The sequence below is a fragment of the Alexandromys fortis genome, unplaced genomic scaffold (genome assembly GCF_014885135.2).
Source record: "Alexandromys fortis isolate MF-2015 unplaced genomic scaffold, M_Fortis_MF-2015_v1.1 scaffold_115, whole genome shotgun sequence".
Taxonomy (NCBI): domain Eukaryota; kingdom Metazoa; phylum Chordata; class Mammalia; order Rodentia; family Cricetidae; genus Alexandromys; species Alexandromys fortis.
The window spans coordinates 960,654-986,256 of record NW_026067989.1 but is presented as its reverse complement, the minus strand read 5'-3'; the positions used below and the strand labels follow the sequence as shown (position 1 = coordinate 986,256).

At 42.3% G+C, this 25,603-nt stretch overlaps 1 protein-coding gene across 1 annotated transcript in view; it reads right to left on the bottom strand.

Annotated features, from left to right (window-relative positions):
- Pcsk2 (proprotein convertase subtilisin/kexin type 2) overlaps window positions 1–19,631 on the bottom strand; it is a 210,155-nt gene extending 190,524 nt beyond the window's left edge. The window contains exon 1 of the mRNA XM_050159601.1: window positions 19,165–19,631. Coding sequence (XP_050015558.1) covers window positions 19,165–19,338 — 174 coding nt within the window. The 5' untranslated portion in view covers window positions 19,339–19,631. The remainder of the gene's footprint in view (window positions 1–19,164) is intronic.
- Between the last annotated feature and the right edge of the window lie 5,972 nt (window positions 19,632–25,603).

Below are 25,603 nucleotides of genomic sequence, written 5' to 3'. Positions count from 1 at the left end.
TTGATGGCACTTGGGTTGCTTCTTATATTGCCTGTTGTAAAAAGCACAGCCATGAACATGGGTACACCCATGTTGGAGCAACATTTAAAAGTCTAAAATCATTTCTAAATTGTAAGTTAAATGTAATGTGTTTTAATATTTAATTGTGAATGTCTTGGGGGAGGGTCACAGGCCCTACCGCTTCTGACTGTCATGTACTGAGATAGCTTTCCTTAACTGTGTTGTCAGAGCTAACTGAGTTATACCCTTTGGCTTGGTCCAGTTGCTTCATTTCATAAGAGCAGACATTAGGGGCTGGGGAGATAGCCCAGTTGCATGGAATGCTTGCTGTGTAAGCATGTGATCATGAGCTGGGGTCCACAGCATCTACACAAAAACCAAAAGCAGTGATGTGTGCTTGTAACTCCAGTACTGCAGGGGGAGGGGGCTGGGTGGGGAAGAAAGCAGAAACTCCAGGGCTTGCCCATCAGACAGCCTAGCTGAACCAGTGAGCAACAGAGTCAGTGAGAGACCCTGCCTCAAAATATCAGCTGGAGAGCAATAGAGGAAGACACTGGAGTTACAGTCCCACACATACGGTGATAGGTGTGCACTCATATGTATAACACACACACATACACACACACACACAGAGATTCATGAATGGATGGATGCATCTGTACAGAAGCACAAAAGAACAAAATCCCAGCCACTGGGAGGGTGAAGGCTCAGAACTTCCAAGAGTTCCCTCAACATTATTCCTAATTCTGTGTTCCACCCGTCTTTGTAAATATGGACTGGTATTCATGGCAAAGTGAGTGGAACTCAACGTGTAGCCACACTGTAAATGACATCCCCACCCTTGGGCCCTTGGGAGCCATGATGGTGACTTCTTTTATGAGCTCTCTGGGCTCTGGAAGCAAATGGCGCTAATTGGTCTGACAAGGCTGAACTCAGAAACTAATGAGCTTCCTCTTGGGCAACGTATAAACAGATACGTTGGCCAATCACAGATTAATGGAATAGTAATCTGCACATTGGTTACTTTGCTTCTTATCTTTGGAGTGCAGACTCCAGATCATACTGTCCTCCGACACAGTCAGCTGTTTGAGAACACTGTGCAAGCAGGAGCCCCATCGGGAGGGGAAGAGAGAGGCTGTGTGTGCCTCCCAGTAGGGGAAGACACTTTTCTTCATACATCTCAGTGATGTGATGCTGATAGATGCATTCCTTCATTTCTAAGGATAATTCTAGTATTACAAATAGTTGAGACATTAAAAACAGCGATAGGTCCCCAAATACTCAATTGAGTGCCCCAGTAAAAATCTCATATTTAAAGCACTTTATACATGTTTTCCCTAGAAACACACACATATTCTCACATGTGCACACACACTCTCACAACTCACATGTACATATATGTGCATATACATGCACACACATATATACATTCATTCTCACACATACTCGCTCACGTGCATGTACATACATTGGTTTTGGTGCTATCACTATTCTGTTAAGGCAAAATGTGCATGGCTCCTCATGGAAAGAGAAAATGAGCGGGCCAAGGATTCAAAGCCAATTGTCAGCTTGCAGACTCAGGCTGGGTACCAGGATCCTAACGCTGCTCACTCAGACTTGCAGAGAGCTGAAAATTCTCAGTATGTTGCAAAATTTTATGGATCCCAGCAAGACTTCCCAATGCCTCTCTCTGTCCCCTCATGCTTCATTTCCCACTTCTGTATGACTCCAAGCTGAAGCACTTATTTGAACCCACACACTTGCTTCTCCCAGCACCAGGGAAGTCCAGATTAAGAGGCATGGCTTTCTGATGCAGCTTGTGCCTGCCTTCTTTGAGGCTCTGGTTCCCTGGATTAGACGATGTGTTGGTGCTGCAGATAGGCTGTATTCATGGCTGCCACCCCAGGTGCTGTGTTTCTGTGCATCCACTTAGAAGTAATGTAGCCATAGATTCTGGGATCCATCCTTCCCCAAGTGAAAGCCTCCCCTCTGATCAGAAGCTGTTTCTCTGGACTGCTTCCTTGCATTTGACCACCTTGCTAACTTTGAGGACCTCAGTTGGCCTTCCCTGGGAGTCTAGTTTGGGGACGCTCAGGAGTCATTCTACATCTGAATATTCTTACAACTTTGCCCTCTAGAAGCTACTGTCAAGATGTTTCAGGAATAAACTGGGAGATGAAACAATACAGCCAGGATTGCAAACTGCTTGGCAATTATATTTGAGGGCTTGCATATAAAAAACAATGGGACTTTCATTTTCCTGAACCTTTCCCAGAGACCATCCTAGATTTTCTTTAATTGTGCATAATGGTAAGGCAAGCCATGGCACCCTTGGAATAAGAGAGAAAGAACTAGTGATGGTTCTACCTAGTACCTACACACTGTCTATCTATGTCATATCCCCTCTCTCTCTCTCTCTCTCTCTGTCTCTCTCTCTCTCTCTCTCTCTCTCTCCCTCCCTCCCTATCTACCTTATATCTATCATTAACACTTATTATCTACTAATCATTTATTATCTCCAATCATTTATGTCTATCATCTATCTACCTACTATCTACAGTTTATCTACCTACTTAGCTATAATCTATCTATCTATCTATCTATCTATCTATCTATCTATTTATCTATCTCGATCATCTACCTTTCCAATTTTATATTTTTGAACAATGATATCAGCACAAATGATATATTAAGATATCAACATCAGTCTCAGTGGGACAGAAGAGCAGGAAGCATAGAAGTGGTGGTGAAGGAAAAGAAAAAGAAGTTTATTGCATTTTAGAAGGAGAGAGCTGGAACACTATCCAGCTTTGAAAGCTCTACTGCCTTTCTCATCGACACAGAGCGACACACACAAGGTACTCTTCTGAGAAAACAAAGTGACATGTGTAAGAAAGGTACCCAGGTAAAAAGATGCATATTAAATATTCACCTGCTAGTGAAAATTGATGTCAGGTATAATATTTCAGCTGATTTAATTGTCCTGAGTTTACCTCTCTATATTATTCCCTGCACGCCATTTGTGTGCTTTAGAAAGTTGGTATGTACAACAAAATAACTTTATTTTGAAAAATAAAAGCAAGTGGAGTCCATCACCACTTACTTCAGGTCTTATTTCTCAGTACCAGGTCTTACTTCATAGAGACTGAGAGAGTAAGGACTTTTCTCACCTCAGCTGCTATCTTGGGAAGGAGAATGGTTTCAGTTTGGGAGAATCCTGGGATGGTTCGTGGGTCTGGGAGGCCATAGTGGCTTAGGTAAGAAAAAGATCTGCTGTGCCTGGGCAGAACTGAGTACAGCAGGCCAGGGGAGGAGCAAATGCGAAAGCTACAAAGATGCTGAGCCCAGGCGGTGAGAGGCTGGACTGGAGGAGTCACTCATCTCCTTTCCAAGAGTCCTTTCCAATGCCATGTCCCAGGAATTCCCATGGGAGTCATTCTGATGACTTTCCAGGGATGCATATTTTAATTCTGTCTGAACTCTTGGTATCATCAGGAAAATGCCTTTGGATTCATGGTGAAGGTTTAGCTATGCAGGCACAGCCAGGATGATGGCCAAGTTTCATGGTTAAGCCACCATTCTGGAGAATGTGGATTGTGGATGTTGGACAGAGATGTGATTTGCTGATCAGAAAGCTTGCATGGAAGCTGGATCCAGAAATGAAATAACGATCTGTCCCAGAGTTTGTGTGAATAGTGGAGAAAGCATAGGGCTTTTACAGGGATGTAGTAGGGGTTTGTGTGGGTGTTATTTAGATCCCAGGGGGGCCAGGTTTCTAATTTACCTCTGGCTTATATAGCTAAGAAAAGTGAGGTTCAGACAATTATCAGTTTGTGCTACAGCAAAACTTTCTGCCATGGCAGAGGAGGGCAAAGTCTCACAGTGGCAGAGGGAGTTTAAGTGAGTTTATGTTCATAGAGGGAAATAGCAGAGTGTTGGCTTTGAGTCAGTCCACACATTTTTGAAGGAATTTAAAAATTTAAATATAAGAACAAGTATCACATTAAAATAAGAATGCGATACATAATAATAACAACAACAACAATAATAATACTGTCTTATCACTGAAGCCAGGCTTAGTGGTAATTCAGCAAGTTGAGGTAGGAAGATTGTCATGACTTTGAGGCAAGTCTTTGGTTGCATAGTAAAACCCTGTCTTGCCACTCCCCCAAATAAAAGGAGAAAAATATTACTGATATTTCAAAATATATAGACATCATCAATATGTTGCCAATTGTCTTAATAATATATGTTGCAAAAAATGAAAAACTTGGAACTAAAGATCAGACCAGGATCGCTCGCTGCACAGTTACTGATTTTCTTTCTTTGCCTATCTCAAGGAGTTCCTTAGAGTGTCTGTCTTTTATTGCTTCCTCAGATTTGAAGAGGCCAGGTAGTTATTTTATACTGCTCCCAGTAGGGGTTTGTTCGCAGGAGCAGACTGGTGTTAGGTGTTTCAGCAATGGTTTTCAGTGTGCTTCTTGATATAGTACAGTCTTGTAAGTGTGGTGAGCACAAGTTCACAGTCACAGTTATGACCACACCTGCCTCACAGTGAACTTACAAAATGAGGACAAGAGACGTCTCTGGACATGCACTGTGCTTACCACTCACTTATGTCTGGACATTCACATACAAAGGTCTATGTCACTAATGAATAACTTATTTCAGTGGACTCCAATTGCTATAATTATTCAAACAGAAAGCAAGGCTCAGGAGTGGAATCTAGAATAAGTTATTCTGGACATTCATTTTTTTATTTTTTTTCTTTCAATTTAGGAGGGGAGCATAACTGGGCAATGATAAAGCAAGTGGGGGGGGAGAAATGAATATTTTGGGTGCATCCAATGATGCTAGAACTCTAAAAGGATGTAGCAATTGAAACCACTCAACAAGAGGACATTCCATTCTCAGCAGAGTGGCATATGGGTGCACATAAAATCATATACTGTCTCATAAAACTCAATCAACGAGAAGCAGCACAAGATAATTTCCTACAGAAGGCGAGCACGCCACATTATTTAGATGAATAAAGTAAATATGATTTTGCTAGAGGACTGAAGGCCTGACAGCTTCTTTAAACAGATGTCTTTCATGCAGTAAAGCAGCCTCATTACTGAGGGTGTCGCTAGCTCTTGTGTCAACACGAGCCCAGTGGAAGGAGGCTGTTGCTGCTTTGAGTAAGGAGCTACCATGGAGGACAGCATTCAACTACATTCGTTAGGGGGTTGCATAAGGTTAGTGTGGTCTAAGACGGTTTTCTGCATGTAGAATTTGAGACAGAATGCTACGAGTTTTCCATGTTTCGAAAAGCTAAGTGGCAACATCAGATTAGGTGAATTTACCCAATCTACCCCAAAAAAAACTGATAATAAGCTTTGTATATAAAGTTGAGTTTCTCTTCATTCAGTTGGTAGAATATATCACTTTAAGTGTTCCTCATCTCTACAGGGCTTAACAAGGATGTGGTAATAAAATAAAAATTAATGTTCTTCCAAAATTAGCAGATTTGCTATGATCAATGTGTAAGGAGTCATTGGTCCAAACCTTGGAACCTATTACTCTAGCCAACCTTGGCCACTTCTGAACCACACCTAAACATTTGCTCTCCAAGAATGATAGCCTCTGAGTCTTAGAACCGCACTTCCTTCTAACAGGGAGCACAGCAGGATGCAAAACGGAGTTGTTTTAATACTGAGTATAGACCCTCCATGGGATTCAATTTATGAATCCCTATGATTTATGCCTAAGAACTGAACATGGACATATCAAGTCTAGGATAACATCAATCAGGCGGTGACACAGGTAGAGGGTATTTGACTAAAGCCCCACTCACTAGCCTTCCTTTCCATCCACCTAGCATCCCAGAAGGAAAACTTACAGCAAACATTATTTCTCTGGTGTATCAGGGAACCTCCCGCCTCTAAGGTAGACTGGTACCCCAGTGATGCTCTTTGGTTCCCCTGCTCTTTAAAAAGTTTGACTTAGGCATGAGAGTCTGTCCTTTAAAATGTACTTGCATGTATTTTGTTCGTAGCTGGATTAAATTTTATAGATGTAACTGGCTGCTTCCAATCGCTGTTTATTGAGACTCGAGGCTAGTAATTAATCAAAGCATTAACATCATTGATGTCATCGGCCAGTGGTAATAAGGTTAAAGATACAATACCTGACTCCCAGTAATATCATCTATTAAAAGGGAAGTGCTGTCTGTTGCTGAGATATGACTGATTCTGTGGGACAAACGGAATAGGCTGAGATCTAGCCCCTCTCCCTTTCTCTATTAGCTCATCGATCATCCTAGGATTTCCTGTACATAGCCACTCTGCTGAACTTTCTGAGTATTGAATGCCTTCCTCTATCTAGCTGTAGAATGCAAACTCCTCAGCTTGTGGTGGGAAACTGATGCGGGATTTCTCTCTGTATGCTGTGATTACTATTAATAAATAAAGAGACTGCTTTGGACCTATAACAGGGCAGAACTTAGCCAGGTGTGGAAAACTAAACTGAATGCTGGGAGAAAGAAGGGCAAAGTCAGAGAGAAGCCATGTAGCCCTGCTGGAGTCAGATGGAACTTTAGCTGGTAAGCCACAGCCATGTGGTGATACATAGATGAATAGAAATGGGTTAAATTAATATGTAAGAGTCAGCCAATAAGAAGCTAGAGCTAATGGGCCAAGCAATGATTTAATTAATATGGTTTCTGTGTGGTTATTTTGGTTCTCAGTGGCCGCGACAAACAAGTGGCCTCCCTCCTACAAGGAAACTTCTCTTAAATTGGCCCTGGCCCACTTCTTTGAGCTCATCTCCCTGTCCCTTAGCATCTAGTCAGAACAACTACTTACAAGTAGTTGCAAAAAGAGTACAGTCTTTTTAAGATCTCTGGGTACTTTCGTATACATCCTGTATCCTCATCTATAAATCTTCTTACTTAGTACTGACACTAAGACACTAAGCAAAGGCTCAAAAAGTGTACACTGGGACTTGATCTTTTCTCCATTTTCAGAACCTTGCTTATACCCAAGGGATTGAACCATGGCTGTTTTTTTTTTTATCTCAAAGTCTATGTTTCCATGGCCTACATCATCCCTGCTTATTGAATGTGCTCAGTACACACTTACCACATGAACTGAATATTCTACCCTCTCCTGGTGTGACTATGGCCCTTGTTTACTTCGTTGCTAACTGATTCAAAACTTCCACAATCATTCAATGATTCTTTCCTTTTTTCCAGTTAACTGTCTGGGGTGATGTATTTATAGCTTCCACTGCTGGCTTCAAATTAGGAGTCATGCCAAAGCTCCCTGAAGATGTAACCATCCAAAGTACCTCTCTGCTGGCACCTATCCATCCTCTTCATGACATCCTTCCTCTTCCTCTTATCCTTACTCCTCATGCCATTCTTCCTCTTCCTCCTGTCCTTCCTCTTCATCCCATCCTTCTTCTCACCACAAAGTGTGACTTCAAATGATCACTAAGTTCTTAATTAATAACCAAGTCACAGATTCCTGGGCTGTATTTCATCAAAGGTAAATCCAATAGGCTGTTGCAAGAATTCCTGAATCTCTGAGCAGTTTTGTCTAGAAAGCTAGAGTTCATAAACACTTCGGGAGTAAAACTGCACAACAAAGCAGACTGGAGGGTCTGAAGTGAACTGATATGATCAACTCAATGAATCGAAGTGACTAGTAGCCTTTAAGGACAGATACCCACAGGAATGTCACTTGGTCTAGTTGGCAGTCTCCTTCATCCTGAAAGTCTTGCTCAGGTGTTCCAAAGCACAGCTGATAAGCAGAAGGACTCAAGGTTGACTTAAAGTGCTCCAAGTTACTTTCTTGCCGCTGTAATGAAACACCATGACCAAAGTAACTTAGAAAAGAAAGCGTTTAATTGGGCTTACAGCTTCAGAGGATTAGAGTCCGTGATGGTGGAGTAAAGGCATGGTAGCAAGAACAGCTGTGAGTTTACATCTGGATCCATAAGCAGGAGATGAGAGAACACTGGGAATGGTGAAAGCCTTGAAACTTCAAAGTATGCCCTTCCAAGTGACATATTTCCTCCATAAGGACACCCCTCCTAATCCTTCCCAAAGAGTTCCATGGGGGACTAAATATTCAAACATCCAAACCACCAGACAAGTACTCAACTACACAACTATGCACTAGGTATGGTAGCTAATGCCTGGAATTTTAGAAGGCCAAGGCAGGAGGGTTACCATGAGTTTGTGGCCACTCTGAGGTACATAGTGAGTTAGCTACCCTGGATTATATAGAGAACTCTTAGGTTAAAAGTAAAGCAAAACAAAAAAACGCAACAAAGGAAACAAAACAAAACATTCAAACAAAAACAAACAAATGAAAAACCGCTGCAAAGAAAGCAGCAAATAACAAATAAAACAGCATAAATAGCATATTTAATCTCCTTTTTTCTCATGTAAATAGCATATTTAATCTCCTTTTTTCTCATGTGTAAAATGAAGGGCAAAGCCAATACTTTTCTAAAAGTCTCTTCCTTTCCCGATAGGCTGCAATCCTATAATTGCAGTTATTATTTGTGAAAATGTAAATGACTCTGGATAAACCAGCTAGAATAATACAGACTCAATTAGTGAGGAATGTCACAATATTTTGGTGGAGTAGCAATCTGCCAGTGGTGTGACGAGTGTTTAGACATCCTTGTTCAGAAGAGTCATCCCAATCACACCCAACCACTTCCTCCCTCCCTTCAGCACTGTACTTACGGAAGGAACCACTGGCAGCTGGCAACCCCATTCGTTTGACCATTCACAGCTGACCTTCCTTACGAAGGCTGCTGCTCAGAGTCCCGTGGGCCTGACAGTTTAGTGCATATCAAACTCTTCTTCTTTACATTCTACTCAGAGAATATGCCAGTCCCAGGTCAGAGAAACTACCAGCCATCAATTAGTGTATACGTGAAACTGTCATATAAATACCTCTACAGACAGGACAACAGTGAGGTCCCTGCACATCAGAGAAGTCTAGTCATCGCCAGTGTCAGTATTTACTTCTCCACACTCAATCTGACTTTCTGTAGAAAACAAATCTATGACGTCAATTGTATGTCTTTCTCCAGAGTTATCCATCGCATCCCAGCACCGCCCACAAATCATCATGTCTTCCCCAGGTCTCTCCAATTCCCATCAGCAGTGTGAAAAATTTTGTCTCCCTTCAAGCCCCATCCTCTTTTCCCATACTCTAAAAGTTGCCTTTGATTTCCTGTCCTTTGAAATAATGACAGCTCCTAAGTGGATGTTTGTATTGGTTACCTTTCTTGTCACTGTGTTAAAGTATGTGACAGAAGCAGCCTAGGGGAGGAAGGGTTCGTTTTGGCTCACCATTTCAGGAAACACAGCTCACTGGCACCAGGGAGTTTCTGTCTGCCATGGTAGCAACATGAGGCAGCTCCTCTTCACGTCATAGTAAATCAGGGAAGAGAAACTAGAATGGGTTAAAAATCCTCTAAGGTCCACCCAGTGGTCCATGTCCACTAGCTGGCACCATGCCCCAAGGGTTTCACCGTCTCTCAAAACCGTGTCACCACCTAGGGACCAGGTGCTCAAAACACAAGTGTGTGGGGACATTACATATCCAAACCATGGCAATACCATTCCCATGTTCCTTTCTGCAGCTACATTTCATCATGCTTTAACCACAGACTTTTGGTGCATGTGTGTAAAGACCTCCTTCATCTTGCTACTATTAATCCCTAAATTGGGAACTGTAGGAAAATAGAAGTATGCCAATGGCTCACTTGATGGTTGTCAACTGCTTAACAAATAGAACTTCACTGTCCCTTTCCTGCCTTTGATCCTTCAATCTCAAATTGAGTCCAATTTCCTTTTGTGTGTATTCTGCCTTCTTTGTTTTTTTTTTTTTTAATGAAACTGAAAATTTTAATGTGAATGAATAGCTTGGGCTTGAAGAAGTCTGGAAAAATGATTTGTAGTGGAATTAGAAGTGAATCTCAGATGGAATGAGTGTAAGAAATACCATGCATTATGGTTTTATGTAGAATAGAAAGAATTGTATATGACATGATACTGAAATGACATACCTAACAAACACTGATCAGTAGAAGCAGTAAGGCAAGGCGAGGTCCTAGGATCCTAATTTTCCCATTTTGCAAATCACTGAGTCGATACTCATTACAAATTGAAATATTAATTAAATAATTAAGCATGTAACTAAATAGATATTTACATATTCTCCTTTCAATATGTAATAACAAACTTATAAATCTTATATGCAGTATTTTTTCTTAAATTCATGGAAATTTATTTGAAAATATGCTTTATATAGCAAATTTATTTGAGCATAATCATTTTAGTTTCCTCTTTTGCTATAGTCTATAATGATTAAATCAGATGACTTAAAACTGAAAGACAGTATGTACAATGTGATTGCCCTTCAATAAGTGCTCATCTCTTTTTCCTCTCTACGGACTCGTACACAGATACCTGCATTGGCATGATTGGTAATGGTCACCTCTGAATAACAATACCTGAGAGAATGCTTTAAATGCTTCTTATTGGATTTCTTCTAGTTGGCATTTTTAAAGATAATTAAAATTACCAAAATAAATGGATGTTTATGGAGCTTAATGTCAACTTCAAAGTGATAAATGCAGAGAAGCCTGGATATTGCCTTTTCTTCTTGTCCCTGCCAACTTACCATCAATATCTTGTGAAGCCCTGAGTTCCGTTTCACTCTGTGCCAGAGTTTGAGGCATCATTTCACACACAATGTAAGGGCTCGCTTTACTGGGCTACACTCACCAGAAGATCTAAACACATCACATTCCCCCAAATGTTGTAGTCAAATTAATTTTGGGACAAAAACAATCTGCTAAGTCAGTGTATTTTTTTTTATATTAGTTTCACCTGCTCATACACAACAGGGTAGCAGCATTAGCTCAATTGTGTTTTCTTGACTCCTTAGCCATTTGTGATTTTGTAAACCAATGATCAGGATTTATAATCAATACACTTCAAAAAGAAAGTCAAATATAACTCCCGTTCTTGACTATCACATTATTTAGTTTGCAATAAAAATGAAAATGTGCAAGTGAAGGGTTTTTTTTTAATCCCTTTAAATGATGGATCTGGGTGCAAATGTGAGATGAAACAAGAGAAAAAAATTTAAACCTTACTTTTCTTGTTGTAAAGCCGGGCTTCTCTGAGAAGTTATCACAAACTCAATTGCAGCCTCATTCACCAGCACGCTGAACATGATCTACAGCTGTAGGACCCCCTGAACAACATCATTCACTTAAGAAGCACCACCCTCTCTCCTGCTGTATTTGCTCATGCTTTAATCACACACTTTACTTTTTCTGTGCAAAGATCTCCTCCATTTCACGACTGTTAATTCCAATGTTGGGAATTGTAGGGAAACAGAAGTGTGCCAATGGCTCACTTGATGGTTGTCAACTGCTTTTACTTCCTGGCTGAACTTTTCCTTACAGAGGAAGAGATCCTACAGGGGTAGTTTTTGGAACCGCACTTCTTCCAGCACATTCTTTTTGTGTTTATGACCAAATTATCTTCTGTTCATGAGCCTCATCGCTGAAGAAGTACATATTAAGCATCTATTATGAGTAGCTTTATTGGCTGCAGTAGGTGGATGGAGCTTTGAAAGAATTTTATGTTTTTTTTCTAGAAAAAGTAGATGAATTTTTTTAGGGAGTTCACTGAGAGCATGAGATAACATAAGAGCTCTCAAAGGTTGGAAGATTAATTTTTGTTGTGTTTTGTCTTGGTTTAGTTATAAGGGTAGAGACCGACTCTAGCAACATAGAAAGAGGATATTTATTGATAGCATATTAGCTTGGGTAATTCTGACTGCTCTAAAGAGATGAGCCCACAGATCTCAGTGCCCTTCCGTCACAGTTTATTTCTCACTCGTGGAAAGTCTCCCGGGTCAGCAATCAGAAATCTGGACTCCCTTCATTTTGTGACTATATTACTGTCACGAGTTGGCTTTCAGAATTGCTCTTCTCAACATCATACAGTCTCAGAAGAAAAGGAACGTGAAGAATCATTTGTTGGGAATTTTTCTTTTGGTGCATCAGGCATGGGCCAAGAATATATTATTTCTGCTTATATGAGACGAATTAGCAATGTTACGTGGTCAAAGTTGTCTATAATGCAGGCTGGGAAATGTGTATTAACAGAAAATCAGGGAAAAGGGGAACATGAATTTGATGACTAAGGTTTCATCTGCTCCTACAGGTGACTTTAATGAGACTAAATCTCTGGTGGCTTGGATTAGCCTCATAGAAATTATTCTCTTCTTTAACATAACCAAGTCAAAATCTAAGAAAGACAGAATGGCTCTTTGAAACGATTACCATGGTCTATGATAAACAAACTTCATGGAAATCCAGGATCTGGGCCATTTCTTGGACTGTTACTAATCCACAGATGGACTGTTATTGGGCTTGGGTCTCTTACTTCCATGATCTATTGCAAGTCAGCACATTACTGCTGCCTTATGTAAAAGGGTGTTACTAGGCCACTGTCTGATCATTGCTACTACCAATGAAAGACACATAATTCTATGCACACAGCACTGTGCTTCGTTCCCATACACAGTACATTAGCCTTTTGCAAACATATTTTAAATTATTTTCAAACGTTTTAGAATAATAAAAATATATATAATGAAATATGATCATATCTACCCCTACTTCTCTTACAGCTCTCTGAATGTCCTCTGCAAGTCCCCTCTCATCATCATGTCATTTTGTAGTTTTTTATGATAACCCATGAAATCCAGTTAGTACTGTTCATAAGTGCATGTGGGGGGCCATCCATTAGCAAGCAGGAAACCAACCAGAGGCTACATCTTCAAAAAGAGTAATTCTCTCAATCCCAGGAATGAGCAAAAGCTCCTTAATAAAAACCAAAGATCTGGAGATCATCTACCATGAAATTTGGGCTGGCTTGATCTTTTCTAGGTCTTAAACAAGTAATTACAGCCATTGTGAGTTCCCGATTGTGAGAGCCTTTCACAGTGCTTCTTCCCATCATTTGGGGTTAACATTCTTCCTACCTCCTCTTTCCTGTATCCCCTGAGCCTTGATGAGGACAGGGTTAAAGTAGATGTCCCATTTAGGGCTGAGCACTCAGTCTCTTGTTTTCAGCACTCTGACCAGTTCTGAATAAAGGCTGAATCAAAGAGAGTATCCAAAGGGCAACGTATTGGGGGACATTTTACTCTAGCTATTCACCAGACAAAACTGCAATGATAATTGGAAGGTGATATGTCCACACTCTACCAGAATGGCTAAGAGCAAAGAGGAGTGAGATATCAAATGTGGGTGAGAGTGTGGAGTAACTGGAGTCCGCAGGCATGGCTGGTGGATACATAGCATTTCATAATTGCTTTGAGAGACTTTGTGGCTGCTTGTCTGTAGTAGGCAGACTTCTGAGAAATACCCTGAGACTTCTGTTTCCCACTGTGGATGTCCTTTATAATCTCCTACCTCAAATAAGACAATGTGGGGTCGGACCGTAAAGTAGGTAGATTTCTCTTCTGTGATTAAATTACAAAGTGTTTGAGGCAATAATCAAACATAGTTAGGCTGCCAAATCAGTTTTTCAGGAAAAAAAAATCAGAAAAGAAATTATCTTGGTGGACCTGACCAATCAGGTTGACCTAAGAAACAGACAGGTCCTTTGCAGAAAGAAGATATTTGAATGGTTACATCATCTGAAGGCCTGTGTGTCAGAGACAGTGGCCTCTAGGTGCTGAGCCTTGCTCTAAACAGCAGTCAATGAGGAACGGAAGCTCCCAGGCCTACATCTGAAATCTGGGTGCACCTGGAGGCAGTTCATTCACTGTCATGATTCTGGGGGAGGACACTGCTGGATGGTGTTGTGATTTTCATCTTTTGAGGACTTCATAGCAAAGGACTCTGATAAGACCTCCTGGATTAATGCAGAGGCAGGCGGATCTCTGTGAGTGCGAGACCAGCCTGGTCTACAAGAACTAGTTCCAGGACAGGCTCCAAAACCACAGAGAAACCCTGTCTCGAAAAACCAAAAAAAAATAAATAAATAAATGCAGTTCTACAGGATGCGTATTGTAGCGGTTTGTTACCTAGTGTTCTAGCTTCCTCCCTGTCGCTGTGATAAGCAGACCAAAAGCAACTTGGGGAAAGAAATGGTTAATTCTGCCAACAATTCTAGGGCACAGACCATCACTGATGGAAGTTAAGGAAGATGCTCAAGCAGGAATTGAAGCAAAACTCACTGAGAAACACTGCTTCTGTGCTCACACTCAGCAAGCAGCTAGCTTTCTTATATGACTTAGCAACACCTTAGCAAGCACCTTCCACCATGGGCTGGACCCTCCAACAACAATCAACCACCAAGACAAGTCCCTGCAGACTTGGCCAAAGGTCAATTTTATTTAGGCAGCTTTCTCATTTGAGACTCATTCTTTCCAGGTAACTCTTAAGTTTGTGTCAAACTGCTAGTAAAAACTCATCAGGACACATAGTAATAAAAAAAGACCAATACCACTTCCTAACCCCAAATGAATGCATGACTTATGGAATCTATCCTACTAATTTCTGACAGAGAGGCACGTGTTTGTTTGGCCAAACACAAGCACTGCTGCCTATGAGGATCTACTGGGAGCTGGTGTCAGGATCCCTGGTGCTTACCTAAATCCCAAATACTAGGTCCATTACATAAAACTGTGTCATATTTGCATGTAGCCAACACATATACTTCTGCAAGTACTATAAATAATTTCTACTTACTTACAGCACCTAATTCAGTGTAAATGCTATGTAAATAGTAAGCGAATTGTTTTGGGAAACATAGTGAGGTGAGAAGCATCTTCTCAGGACATATGTCCCTTTGGTTTTAAAACATTTCTACCCTTCTCTGGTTGAGTCTATAGATATGAAGCCACCTGGGTAGGGAGTGCCTGCTGGACTTGCTATCCCCCAAACCAGTGCTTATATTTGCCTAAACTTAGATGTACCCAATGAAGCAGTGGGGGAGGGCTTAGGGTTTCTGATAGTAATTATTTCTTGATTTCAGTGCTCAATCATAAGTGTGCTCATTTGTGGCAATATTAAATTATATTCTCTCATAAATTAAATTATATAGTCATAAAGTACAATGATCCAAAATTTATTTTTACTACCTGCCAGCACAACTATTAGTAGCTTGATTTTAGAATTGAAAAATATTCTTAAACATATAAAAATGGTCATGCAGTGTTACCTGGGCAGGCACGCCAGGGTTAGTCCTCCATGGGTAAAACCTCCAACACATTACAATAAAACAAAAATGCCCAAAAATGTTTAAAATGTTAACTCTTAGAAAAACTTGGCTCTTTCCTTATTTTGCACAATATATTTCCACCCCCCACACTGGCTGAAACTGTTTGATATAGAATGTTATTACTTTGATGAATAATTTTAATTTTCCATTTCAGAATGATCAAGAACACCCAGTGTTCTGAGATGTGGAGGCATTGTTTGCAGTCAGCTTTGTCACTACCTCATTTTTCAGACATAGCATCTCAGACGGACATCTCCCGGGGTGAGGACCAGGTCAAAATAAAGCATAAAGGAATTTGACATGAATTTTATCCCATTTATTGGAGGAAATATATATTTGCTTATGGTAATATAGCAATGAAATCATTAAATCACAAACAAAACCTTTATCAGAATTTCATGCCCAGCACAACCTGTGGCACCAGGGGTAGAAAAGGGCAGGCTATTCAAGTTTTTATCTTCTGAAGAAGTATACAGATGTGCACAGTAGTCAATGATACATGTTCAAATATCAACAGCAAATTAATGACAATTATAACAAAGGAAGGAAATAGAAAGGATTTTTTTTTTCATATTTTCAAAATGGTACCTCCAAAGCAAAGTTCCTGACAGTCATGGTTTCCTGGAGGTAGCTTCTGGACAAGTGAAATTGGATTAGTATTTGGGTCATTTCTTTTGCCAACATCAGGTAGTTACTTAATACCTTAGATTAATTTCATCTGAGAATTAATGTTGATGCTGATATTTCTATTCCTTCTGCAAGGTTAGGATGGGATAACCTGTAACACAGAAGGCTACCCTTTCTGCATTGCTCCTCTTCCTATGTATGAATAACCAACTACTGAGAATCTCTCATACCTAACATTGAACATGAGAAAGTTGGGGGGGGGCTGCTAAAGCTTCGAGCAATCACAGAGAAGGATGTCTTGGGGTTTAAAATGCAAGACAAATGACAAAAATTGGGACAAGCAGAGAGCAATGCAATGAGACCAAGAGAGAACCGTGCCTGGGAAACAGGAATAAACCAGGCTAATTACTTATCTAAGGGCTCTGGAGCACAGCAGTGTGCTGGGTAAGGTGAAGAAGTCAGGAATACAGAGGATGTCAGCTCAGAATACTTAACTGCCCAGTGGAAAACCAAATTGCCTCACTTTCCTCACTTTCGTTTATTTACATGAGACGCTGAGGACGGGACAGAGGGTATTAGATGGCCCTGCCTTGCGGACATTTGGGAAAGGAAAAGCTATTTATGACTGTGGCATCTGTCGTGATTTAGGTCCAGGTCTTGATGGATCAATAGCACATGGAACCAAAGGAGGAAAAGAGGGCTCACTGGGGGCAGGTACTACACCATGAAGCTTCTCCAGGTGGAGGAAACTTGTGATACACTGGTTAGTTCTTGAATATACATCAGGGCAAAAGTCTCAGAATTTGATTAGGAGGTACCGTATGAGAGGATCAAGAAAGATAATGAAAGAGACAGTAAAATGAAAGCTTGTTTATCACAGATGGGAATTTCAGCTTTATATCGCAATATAAAAAAATCAGTGGAGTCCTCTCCAAGAAAGAATGGGAAGACATAGTCAACCCCCAAATACCTGTGTTCTTTGGTTCAAAGTCTATCCAAATTGTTGAAAAGCAATGAGCTTATCTTTATACTTTGCCTAATGTCAACTTCACCATCACAACCATTAAATTCTTGAGTTATTCATTCGCATCAGAAAATATCAACTATATTCGAATATTGAAGAGATGAGCCATTGTCAGACTTAGCTATACCTACATTTAAGTTTTTAGTATCAGATCCTAAAGATGTGTTTTCAAAGGGAAGGAAAGGAGATGGGAAACCACTGCAACAGGATCTACCTTCCCTGGGAGAAGGAGCTGGCACAGAAGGCACCCTCAGGTAGGATTGCATGGGTACTGAAGTATCAGGAATCTTCCTGCCTCATCCCTCCCTAGCATACCCCAGGTCCACAAGTCCTGTTAACACTCAGCAAGGGTCTTCTAACACCAAGCGGGCTGGAAAGAGAACTCAGAATTAAGGGTGCATACAGTTCCCAGGACCCACATGGAACAGTTCACAACGTCAGTAACTCCAGCTTGGGGGGTATCTGATGCCTCTGGCCTCTGCTAGCCTGCACACACGCACGCACACAGAATTGATAACAAGATAGATTTTTTTTTCAAAAAGGAAATTATGCAAGGGCTATGACATATGAAAATCTCACTGTCAGCTATCAGCTAACCATAATCACTCATATCCAAGGGTGCTAGGACCCTGGATCTTAACATTCTTTTGGGAGGGGGTGAGGTAGGGAGGGTTCACTTGTTTTAGGACTAGGTGCTTTTAGAAACAGCCTCCATGGGTCCTAGTTAGGGAGGCCAGCAGACTGCTCCATCAGCAGGAGTCTAGTTTCCCCGGTTTCACCCACACTTTTTTGGAGCAACTAGTTCTCTGTGTGGTAGACCCGCCCGCGCGCCACCCGCAGACCCGCGCCTCCTCCAGGACCTCTGTGAAACTCGCTGCCAAAACCCAGCTGTGGTGAAGAACGCACTGCTGCGCTGTAAGTGGAGGCGGGAGAGTCCTACGCTCCTGAAGGAGTTTTCCTGGCGGCTGGGAGACCGGCGAGAGGCATTGAAGTGCGGACAGAGGAGACCAGCCTGTGCTGCCCATCCAAGAGAGCCCACTGCTCTCTCGATCCTGTTCCCTTGTCAGAGTAGGAGGGAGGGGATGGGGTCTAAAATCCCACTGGCGTCCTCCCGGTCCATGGGTACCAAGCTTCATCTTTGACCTTCCGATCCCCTCCCTCTGACTTCTCACATCCCCGCTTCCGCTCCACCCCCGGCAGTGCCAGGTCCCCTAAGGACACTCCAGATCTCGGACACAGATATTTCGCAGGAAGAACAAGAGGGTCACCCATACCCCTTACCCCGCCAAGCTCATTTTTCTCCTCTGTTCCCCCTAGAACATGGCTAACTTCTCCAGAGGTGGCCAGCTGCACCCGAAGCCCGAAAACCTATCCAAGTGCCCGAACAGTTCAACTTGGACAACTTCTTAGAATGGGGATCCCCGTGCTTTCCGGGGAAAGCCATGCTGGCTGCCCACATATCAGGAGAGGACACCTCGACTTCTCCGTGGGGAATCCCCCTCAGAATCCATTTCGTTTGGCGGCGTGGTGTCCTATAGCAGCGAATTAAGAACTCTGCAAACAGGAGTGCGCTTTGAGGGTGGGAGGTCGTGGGCAGGGGCCAGAGCGCAGAAGTTCTGCACTGGTTTTGGACAGAGAATCCGGTCCATGTTTTCAAGTCAGAAAGCTCTTGTCCGCTGGGAAAAAGATAAGACCAAAGTCGTTGAGAGGGAAGTCCTCTAGGCGTGGGTCGGAAAACTGGGGTGAACTGCAACGCTCAGTCTTTGAGCCACGTCGGTGGGAAACTATTCTTCCTCCGGGGTGTGGGGGCGGGGAGACTTCCCTGGCAAAGCAGTCGACGTCAAGCCTAGCTGCTCTGGACTCTATCCCTCTGTCCCCAGGCTGCCTGGAGAACTTGGTACCTCGGACAGCAGCCCGGGCGCACAGCATCCTATGCAAGGTGCGGTCCTATTTTCCTCCCACCAAGTCGAACACCAACAAATTATTTCGCTGACCTTTCTAATACAGATGAAGGGCGTTTTAATTACATAACCCATGAAAGATCACCGGAGGCAATGTCGTGTTTGAGAGCCCATGGCAGAATAGCTGCATAGCATGAAAAAAGACAGAAAACTTGCAAATCTGCAACGAGATTGCGCAAGGCTGTCCCTCCTCTGGAAACAACATGTGAAATGCATGGGAGATATCTTACCTTTCGGACTCCAAAGCCGTGGTCTGCTGCAACTTGGCGAGCCTCTTCCTCTCCGTCTTTATGCAACTCCACAAGAAAATGATTCGTGAAGACGGGTCTCTCGGCAGACGCAAAAACCATGACACAGAAGAGGAGCCCGGCCGCCTTCCACTGGGATCCACAACCGCCCTCCATCCTTCTTTGGGAGTGAAAAGTGGGGCTGAGAAGCGCGCAGGCGGGTGGAGCAAGGGGACGAGGAGGGAAGATGCAAATAAAAAATAGGTATGTAGTTTTTGTTTCTGTTTTTCTTTTAAAAAAAATCTTTTTATAGCAAAAGAGGCAAAAGAGAAGCTTGACAAGCAGCAAATCTGTGCGCTGTCCACCAGCAGCTGGCTGCCAGGGAAGCTGAAAAGTCGCGCAGCCGGGCTGGCTGGCAGGGGTGCGAATGTGCGGAGCTATGTGTACCCGAGAGAAAGAGCTAGTGTATGTCTGTGCTTGATGCTAAATCTGCATTTTCAGCTCCTCCTCGGCTCCAATTCCACAGGGCTGGAGGCGAGCGCCAGCCCGAGTGACGTCCGCCCGCCAGCGGCCAATAGAGGTTAGAGGAACTGTGGGCCCCGCCCCGGGCCGCCCCGAGCCCGCCCCCGCCCTCCTCAACCCTCCCCCGCCCAGCTGGCTGCCCGGGTCCCCGGGGGCGCCGCTTGTCCGCGCCCCCGCCAGCCCCAGAGAGCCTTTGCTCCGCCCGGCCGCCGCGCGCCTAGGAAAATCCCCCCGCTGCCACCAGCAGCCGGCGCCCGGTGATGTCATTGTTTGTGGAAATCTGCACAGCTCCGGGAAAGGAATTACGGTGCGTGCGGCTGTCAGAAGCCCCGAGGGGAGCAGGGGCCCCGGCCGCTCCCTGTTGCTCTTCCTACTGGTCTTCAGCTGCAAAACAACTCTCCTCTCTTTTCTCTTCTCTTTTCTCTTCTCTCTTACCTCTACCCACTTCTTTCTCCCTTCCTTTCCCCTCCCACCTCTCTCCCTTTCTCCCAATAACAAAACGAATTTGATCCTTCCCGCCCCCTCCACTTTGGGCAAATCCTAGGCTGGGAAGAGCATCCTTCCAGGGGTGACTCATGGGGGTGGAAAGGAGCTTTTCTCCCGGTTCTTTTCCCCATGCTCCAAGTAGGCCAGAAACTAAACATCTGGCAGTCCAGCGGGAGTCCGGGCTGCTCCCCCCACACCTGTGATAGCTAATAGAAGAGGCTCTTCTGGAGTCAGCGATGCACCTGCGTCCAGAGACTGCCGAGAGGGGAAGGCGTGATGCTCATGTTAGGAGGCAGATTTTTCAAACCCCGGGCTTGCAGCTGCGCCAGGACCAAGAGTGAGAGTTTAAGGAGGTGTAGTCACCCACCCAGGCGCTAGGTCAGGATTCCTGCTAGGTGTCTTTGCCTGCAGGACAGCCATGTTGTCCAGGTCCAGTAAACTGCTGAGGTCTGACTTCCCCTTCTTGCTCTAGCGTGAGTGAGGAAGTAGACAGATTCTGTTGTATGAAAATAAAGATCATTGCTCCAAGTAACTTAAATCTTTTGTAGTTATGGAGTATTTTCCAGTGTTTACCTTTCGGCACCAAAGTTCAAAATCCTTCCATAAATTGGATAATCACGAAGATCAATTTTCTCAGGAAAGGGAGAGGAAAAAGGAGGGAGGAGAAAGGAGAGAGAGGAAAAACTGTGAGTTTGTAACATTGATAAACCTTACCACACCCAGCTACACCCTCTCCACTCTCCCTCCCTTCTTAGCACAAAAATCACAGTCTAGACAAGAAACACCGGGTTGGTGGACATGAACACATGCTTAGCACACAAGCCACACCGTCTTCACTGACATAGCTGTCCCCCCCACATTGACAGACAAATGTACGCAGGCATTGCAAGATGCTTTTCAGGAGACTGTAAGTCTTCAGTGTACCACATTATCAATTGTGTTGACTTCCCTTTTAAGAAAAACCAAGTGAAACATCAAGAAAGTGGCAGAGAGGATTCCAGAGTTGAAACAGGTTTTGGGGAGATTATTGACGAAATGACAGATCAGTCCGGGAGCCTCAGTTTGGAGCTGCACACACCAGCTCATTTCTGCCAAGAATGTTTTCCTTTGTCACCATTCCATGCCCCACCGCCCATCGGACCGTAAGACAAGGTTACCTGACCCAGAGGCCTCCCATTCTTCCTCTCCTTTTGTCTTCCTTTCAGTTCATCCATATTTGGAGCCAAAGTCTCTGTTGAGTGAAGCAACAACCACATGATTCCTCCTGTCCTGTGCTGTTGTTTGAGAAAAATGGCATCAAATGTGAAAACTATATCATATAAATTTACCATGGGGGAGAAAATTTCAAAAGCAGCAACTGAGATACAAATCTAAGTTGCCTTTAGAAAACAGACCTGAAGAGCATCAAATAAGTCAACTTAAAAGGTTATAGGTGCTTGGAAATAGCAGGACTATTATAGCTAAATCTCTCTGAAATTATCATCCATTTAGATTATGTATTAATTTTTTCTGGAACCATTTCCTAAACAAACTCCAAAGATGAAATGCCAGTGTGTGCTTAATCTACTACCATGGCTAGTGTCCCCTTGAACTCCTATTGAAATTGGATTCCCTTGGTGGTGCTGGTGGGAGGTGGTCAAGTTATTGAAATGTGGTTGGATCATGAAGATTCTTCCCTCATGATGGCTTTAATATACTTATAGATTAATGAGTTATTGAGTGACAGTGGAAGTGCCATAAAAGCAAACTTTTCTTGGGTAGCTTTTATTATCTTGTCATGTGATTCTCTCCATTAGGTTATGATGTAGCAAGTAGCCCTTACCAGATCCCAATGCTATGCTTTTAGATTTCCTAACATCCTAAACTGGAAGCTCAAGAATTCTTTTAGATATCAAAGTTTTGTCTAGTTTGCTACAGCAGCAGAAAGTGGACCAAGATGTAAGCCTACATTTTAAATAATTAAAACTATAAAACCAAGTACAGTCTGAATAAAATCTCGATAACCGATTGAAGTCTGTTGTCTTTTCTAAAAAAATATTTTATATATTTGAGTGTCTTGCCTGCATGTTTTATATGTGCACCTTGTGTGTGTCTGCTGCCTGTTGAGGTCAGGAAGAGGGCACTAGACCCCCTGAAAGTAGAGTGCCAGATAGTTGTGAACCACCATGTGGGTGCTGAGAAGGGAGCCCAGGTCCTCTGCAAGATTGATACGTTCTCTTAGCTGCTGAGAGAGCTTTCCAACCTCCTGAAGTCTGCTGTGGTTTATTTAGTATATAATTTATCATAATACTGTCAGCACAGCAGAATGAAAACAGAATTTTGTGATGCAAATGCTAAATTTTTAATGCGCTCTGGTACCATAAGCCAGTGGAGGAAATGCACTAAAATATTTGATTGGTATTTGAAATGTAAATACACATTCAAGTGTGCACACATTTGCTCTTCTAGAGAAGTATTATCGCTCAAACTCTTTTCTAATATCAATAGATTTAGACAGAGAATGCCAACAGGAGGGGGGGGCAGCAGCAGAGTGACCCAGAAACCACTGTAAGGTCTGCTGTGGTTGTCAATGGATGCCGCTTGAGTCAAACCATTGACTTTCTCTAAGCCTGTATCCTGCCATCCTCTAGATCCCAAACTGTGCTTTCAGAGATGCTAAAGCCCATAGTGTGGCATAAAACATCGCCGGCTCCACGCGTGTTGAGGCTAGGCATGCTAACCCACACATTGCAATGGCTAAATGATCACTTTCCACACACCTCCCCCAGCCTTCCTACATGTCCCTAAGTTTGTGGATTTGAGAAAATAACTGACAAGTGTTGACCATCAGAACTGGATATGAAGCCCATCAAGATCTTTGAGTTCTTTCCATTTATTTTCTCGTGAAGCTGTAGCAACAACAGGGCTAATATGTACCACGAACGCCCACCTTCTCATTGAGGATATAAGGAGGAGAATATTTCCGTTTCATAATGTCTACCCCCTTCACACACATGCTATACCCTCACAAAAGTAGACACACACATGCATGGTTAGAAGAACAAAAACTACCAGAGACAAGATTGAGATTTTTTTTCATTCAGGTGTATTCAGATTCTTTTAGGGGGAAGACTTTGGATCCACAGACTATCAGATTAAGGAAACCTTGCTGCCGTGCTGGAGATGGGGAAGAGGGCAAACCAGAGTCATCCCTGTGGAGGACTTCTTGACCTGTGCCTGTTGTTTGCACCACTAGAAAAGAGAACCAATTTTCTGTTGATTTCTCTTCCACAGGCTGGAATGTAAACATGCATGCATGTGCCACTTAAGGTCATGATTTAAATAGAGCTCTGATTGCGTCTAGACGGATGGTGCACATCTTTAATCTCGGCATTTGGGACTGCAGGCAGGACAACCATGAGTTTGAAGGCTAACCTGAGTTACAAAATATCTATATCAAAAAAATACACAATCTTGATTAAACCAATTTGTGTCACCATTTTTTGTGGTATCCATCTTGATGCTTCAAATGCGGCATGGACACTTTCTCTTGGCAGCATAGATTTTTTGTTATAGTGTGCTGCAGTGTCTTGCTGGTATGTTCTTTCAGCCTTCCCTGCCCTTCCTGTTTTGAACACACCTACCCATACTCAAGATTCCTCAAGCTTTATTTCCTCTCTTCAATTCTGCCACATTTTGATCTCAACACTGAGTTCCCTACCCCCAGTTAATCCTTATATTTCAAGATGGTGCCACATTTCCCGTTGATATGAATCCTTTTGCACTTGCTGTGGTGCAGGATTCAGATGCCCGACACATTTAAATCACGTCCTCAGGTTACACTCACTCCTTCACAGTTATTGGGACTTGGTTGCTCTTATCACAACTTCCTATATCTTTTACTAATTTAATGTTTTCCCCTTAAATGATCTGTTGCTTTTTTTTAAAATAAGATGAGAATCTTCAGATTTCTAACTCATCTTTTCTAAATCATCTTAAATTAATACCATGAGGAGTATTCCTGGAGATTTGTCAAGTGTTTTGCTGTTATGGAAGCAGTTTGTCTGGACAGCGTAAGGTGGTGTTCACTTTGTGACTTCCAACAAATCATCAGATTTATTCAGACTAATCAGCTCTTCATAAACAAAAAGCATTTCTTGCTTTCTTATTTTCCAGGATGTTGAAAATTTGTTTCCTATGCTAATTTAGCTTCTACTATTTTGATAGGATTTGAAGTAGCTAAACAATGAGGACCAAGGGTTCTTTTAATCTTCCTTGGAAAATTAGAAACACATTGTTAGTCACTGTCTTTAGATTCCTCCCCAGGTCTAGAGGACTAAAGAATAATGTTTGCTCACTTGGAAAAATTAATTAGTTATTTCTTAGGGCTTATTGGAACATTGTTATTGTCTGTAGAAAGTGATTATCTATTCATGAATTCCCCACCTGTGTTTGTTCCCTTTTCTTCCCCTTGATCTTTAAAGAAATGCAGGAAATCTTCCACAATCCACAATTTGAAGGGTTATGGAAATTGCCTTTAATAAGGAACCTTTGCTTGTGACTTTCAAATTACTTATAACAGATAAATATCTCACAGCGAACAAAGTGGCTTGTTAGAAAATTTAAACTGGGATAATAGAAAAATTTTAGATAAAAACAAAAACTCAAACACAGGTAGTAAGATCCACTCTAACATAATGTTTTCTGATGCTCTTGACTCTGGTCTGAATGTTTTAAATGCCTGTACATTGTCCAGAACCAATATGCATGATCAGCCTGAGCACACAGTTAGCACCAAATGTTATTTAACATGTTAAAGGAACAGTTTCAACTTTCTGGCTGTGTGCTCAGGTACACCATTTTTATTCTTTTGACATTATATCCTGTCATGATTTGAAGAAACATGGCATGGTCTATTTTAGGGAAACTATTCTATCGTCTTAGGATTCTGAAGAGAGTGAAGCAAAAGCACATCTTTACAAACAGATATTTCTAGAACTAGCCATCTGACACAATCTATAATAACTTTGTAGGTTTATCTTCTCGTTCATAATTCTGCTCAGGATAGGAGTATTGCTCAGTGGTAGAGCAATTGCTTACCATACATAATGTCCTAAGTTCACTGCAAGAAAAACAACATTTGTACTAAAAGTCTGTCAATCTACATCCCACTCAGAGTGTATTAATTTCTCCTATCCATCTTATCAAGCCTTAACATGCTTAGTTTCCAAGACTGGACAAAATTAATGCATATTCAACGTAGAAATTAAATACAGTTAATGTGTGAATTTCTGTTGGAAGTCACACATGCAAGTGATTTCCATGTGGAAGGGTTCCTATGTGGGTCACAAAGACTATGAAAATAGTCATGACCCCTTAAAAGTTGACTATTTCCTGTAAAAATTCAGGGATGGAGCTTCTTTCTGTATAGGCAAAGATTTGGCTGTAGTTGCAG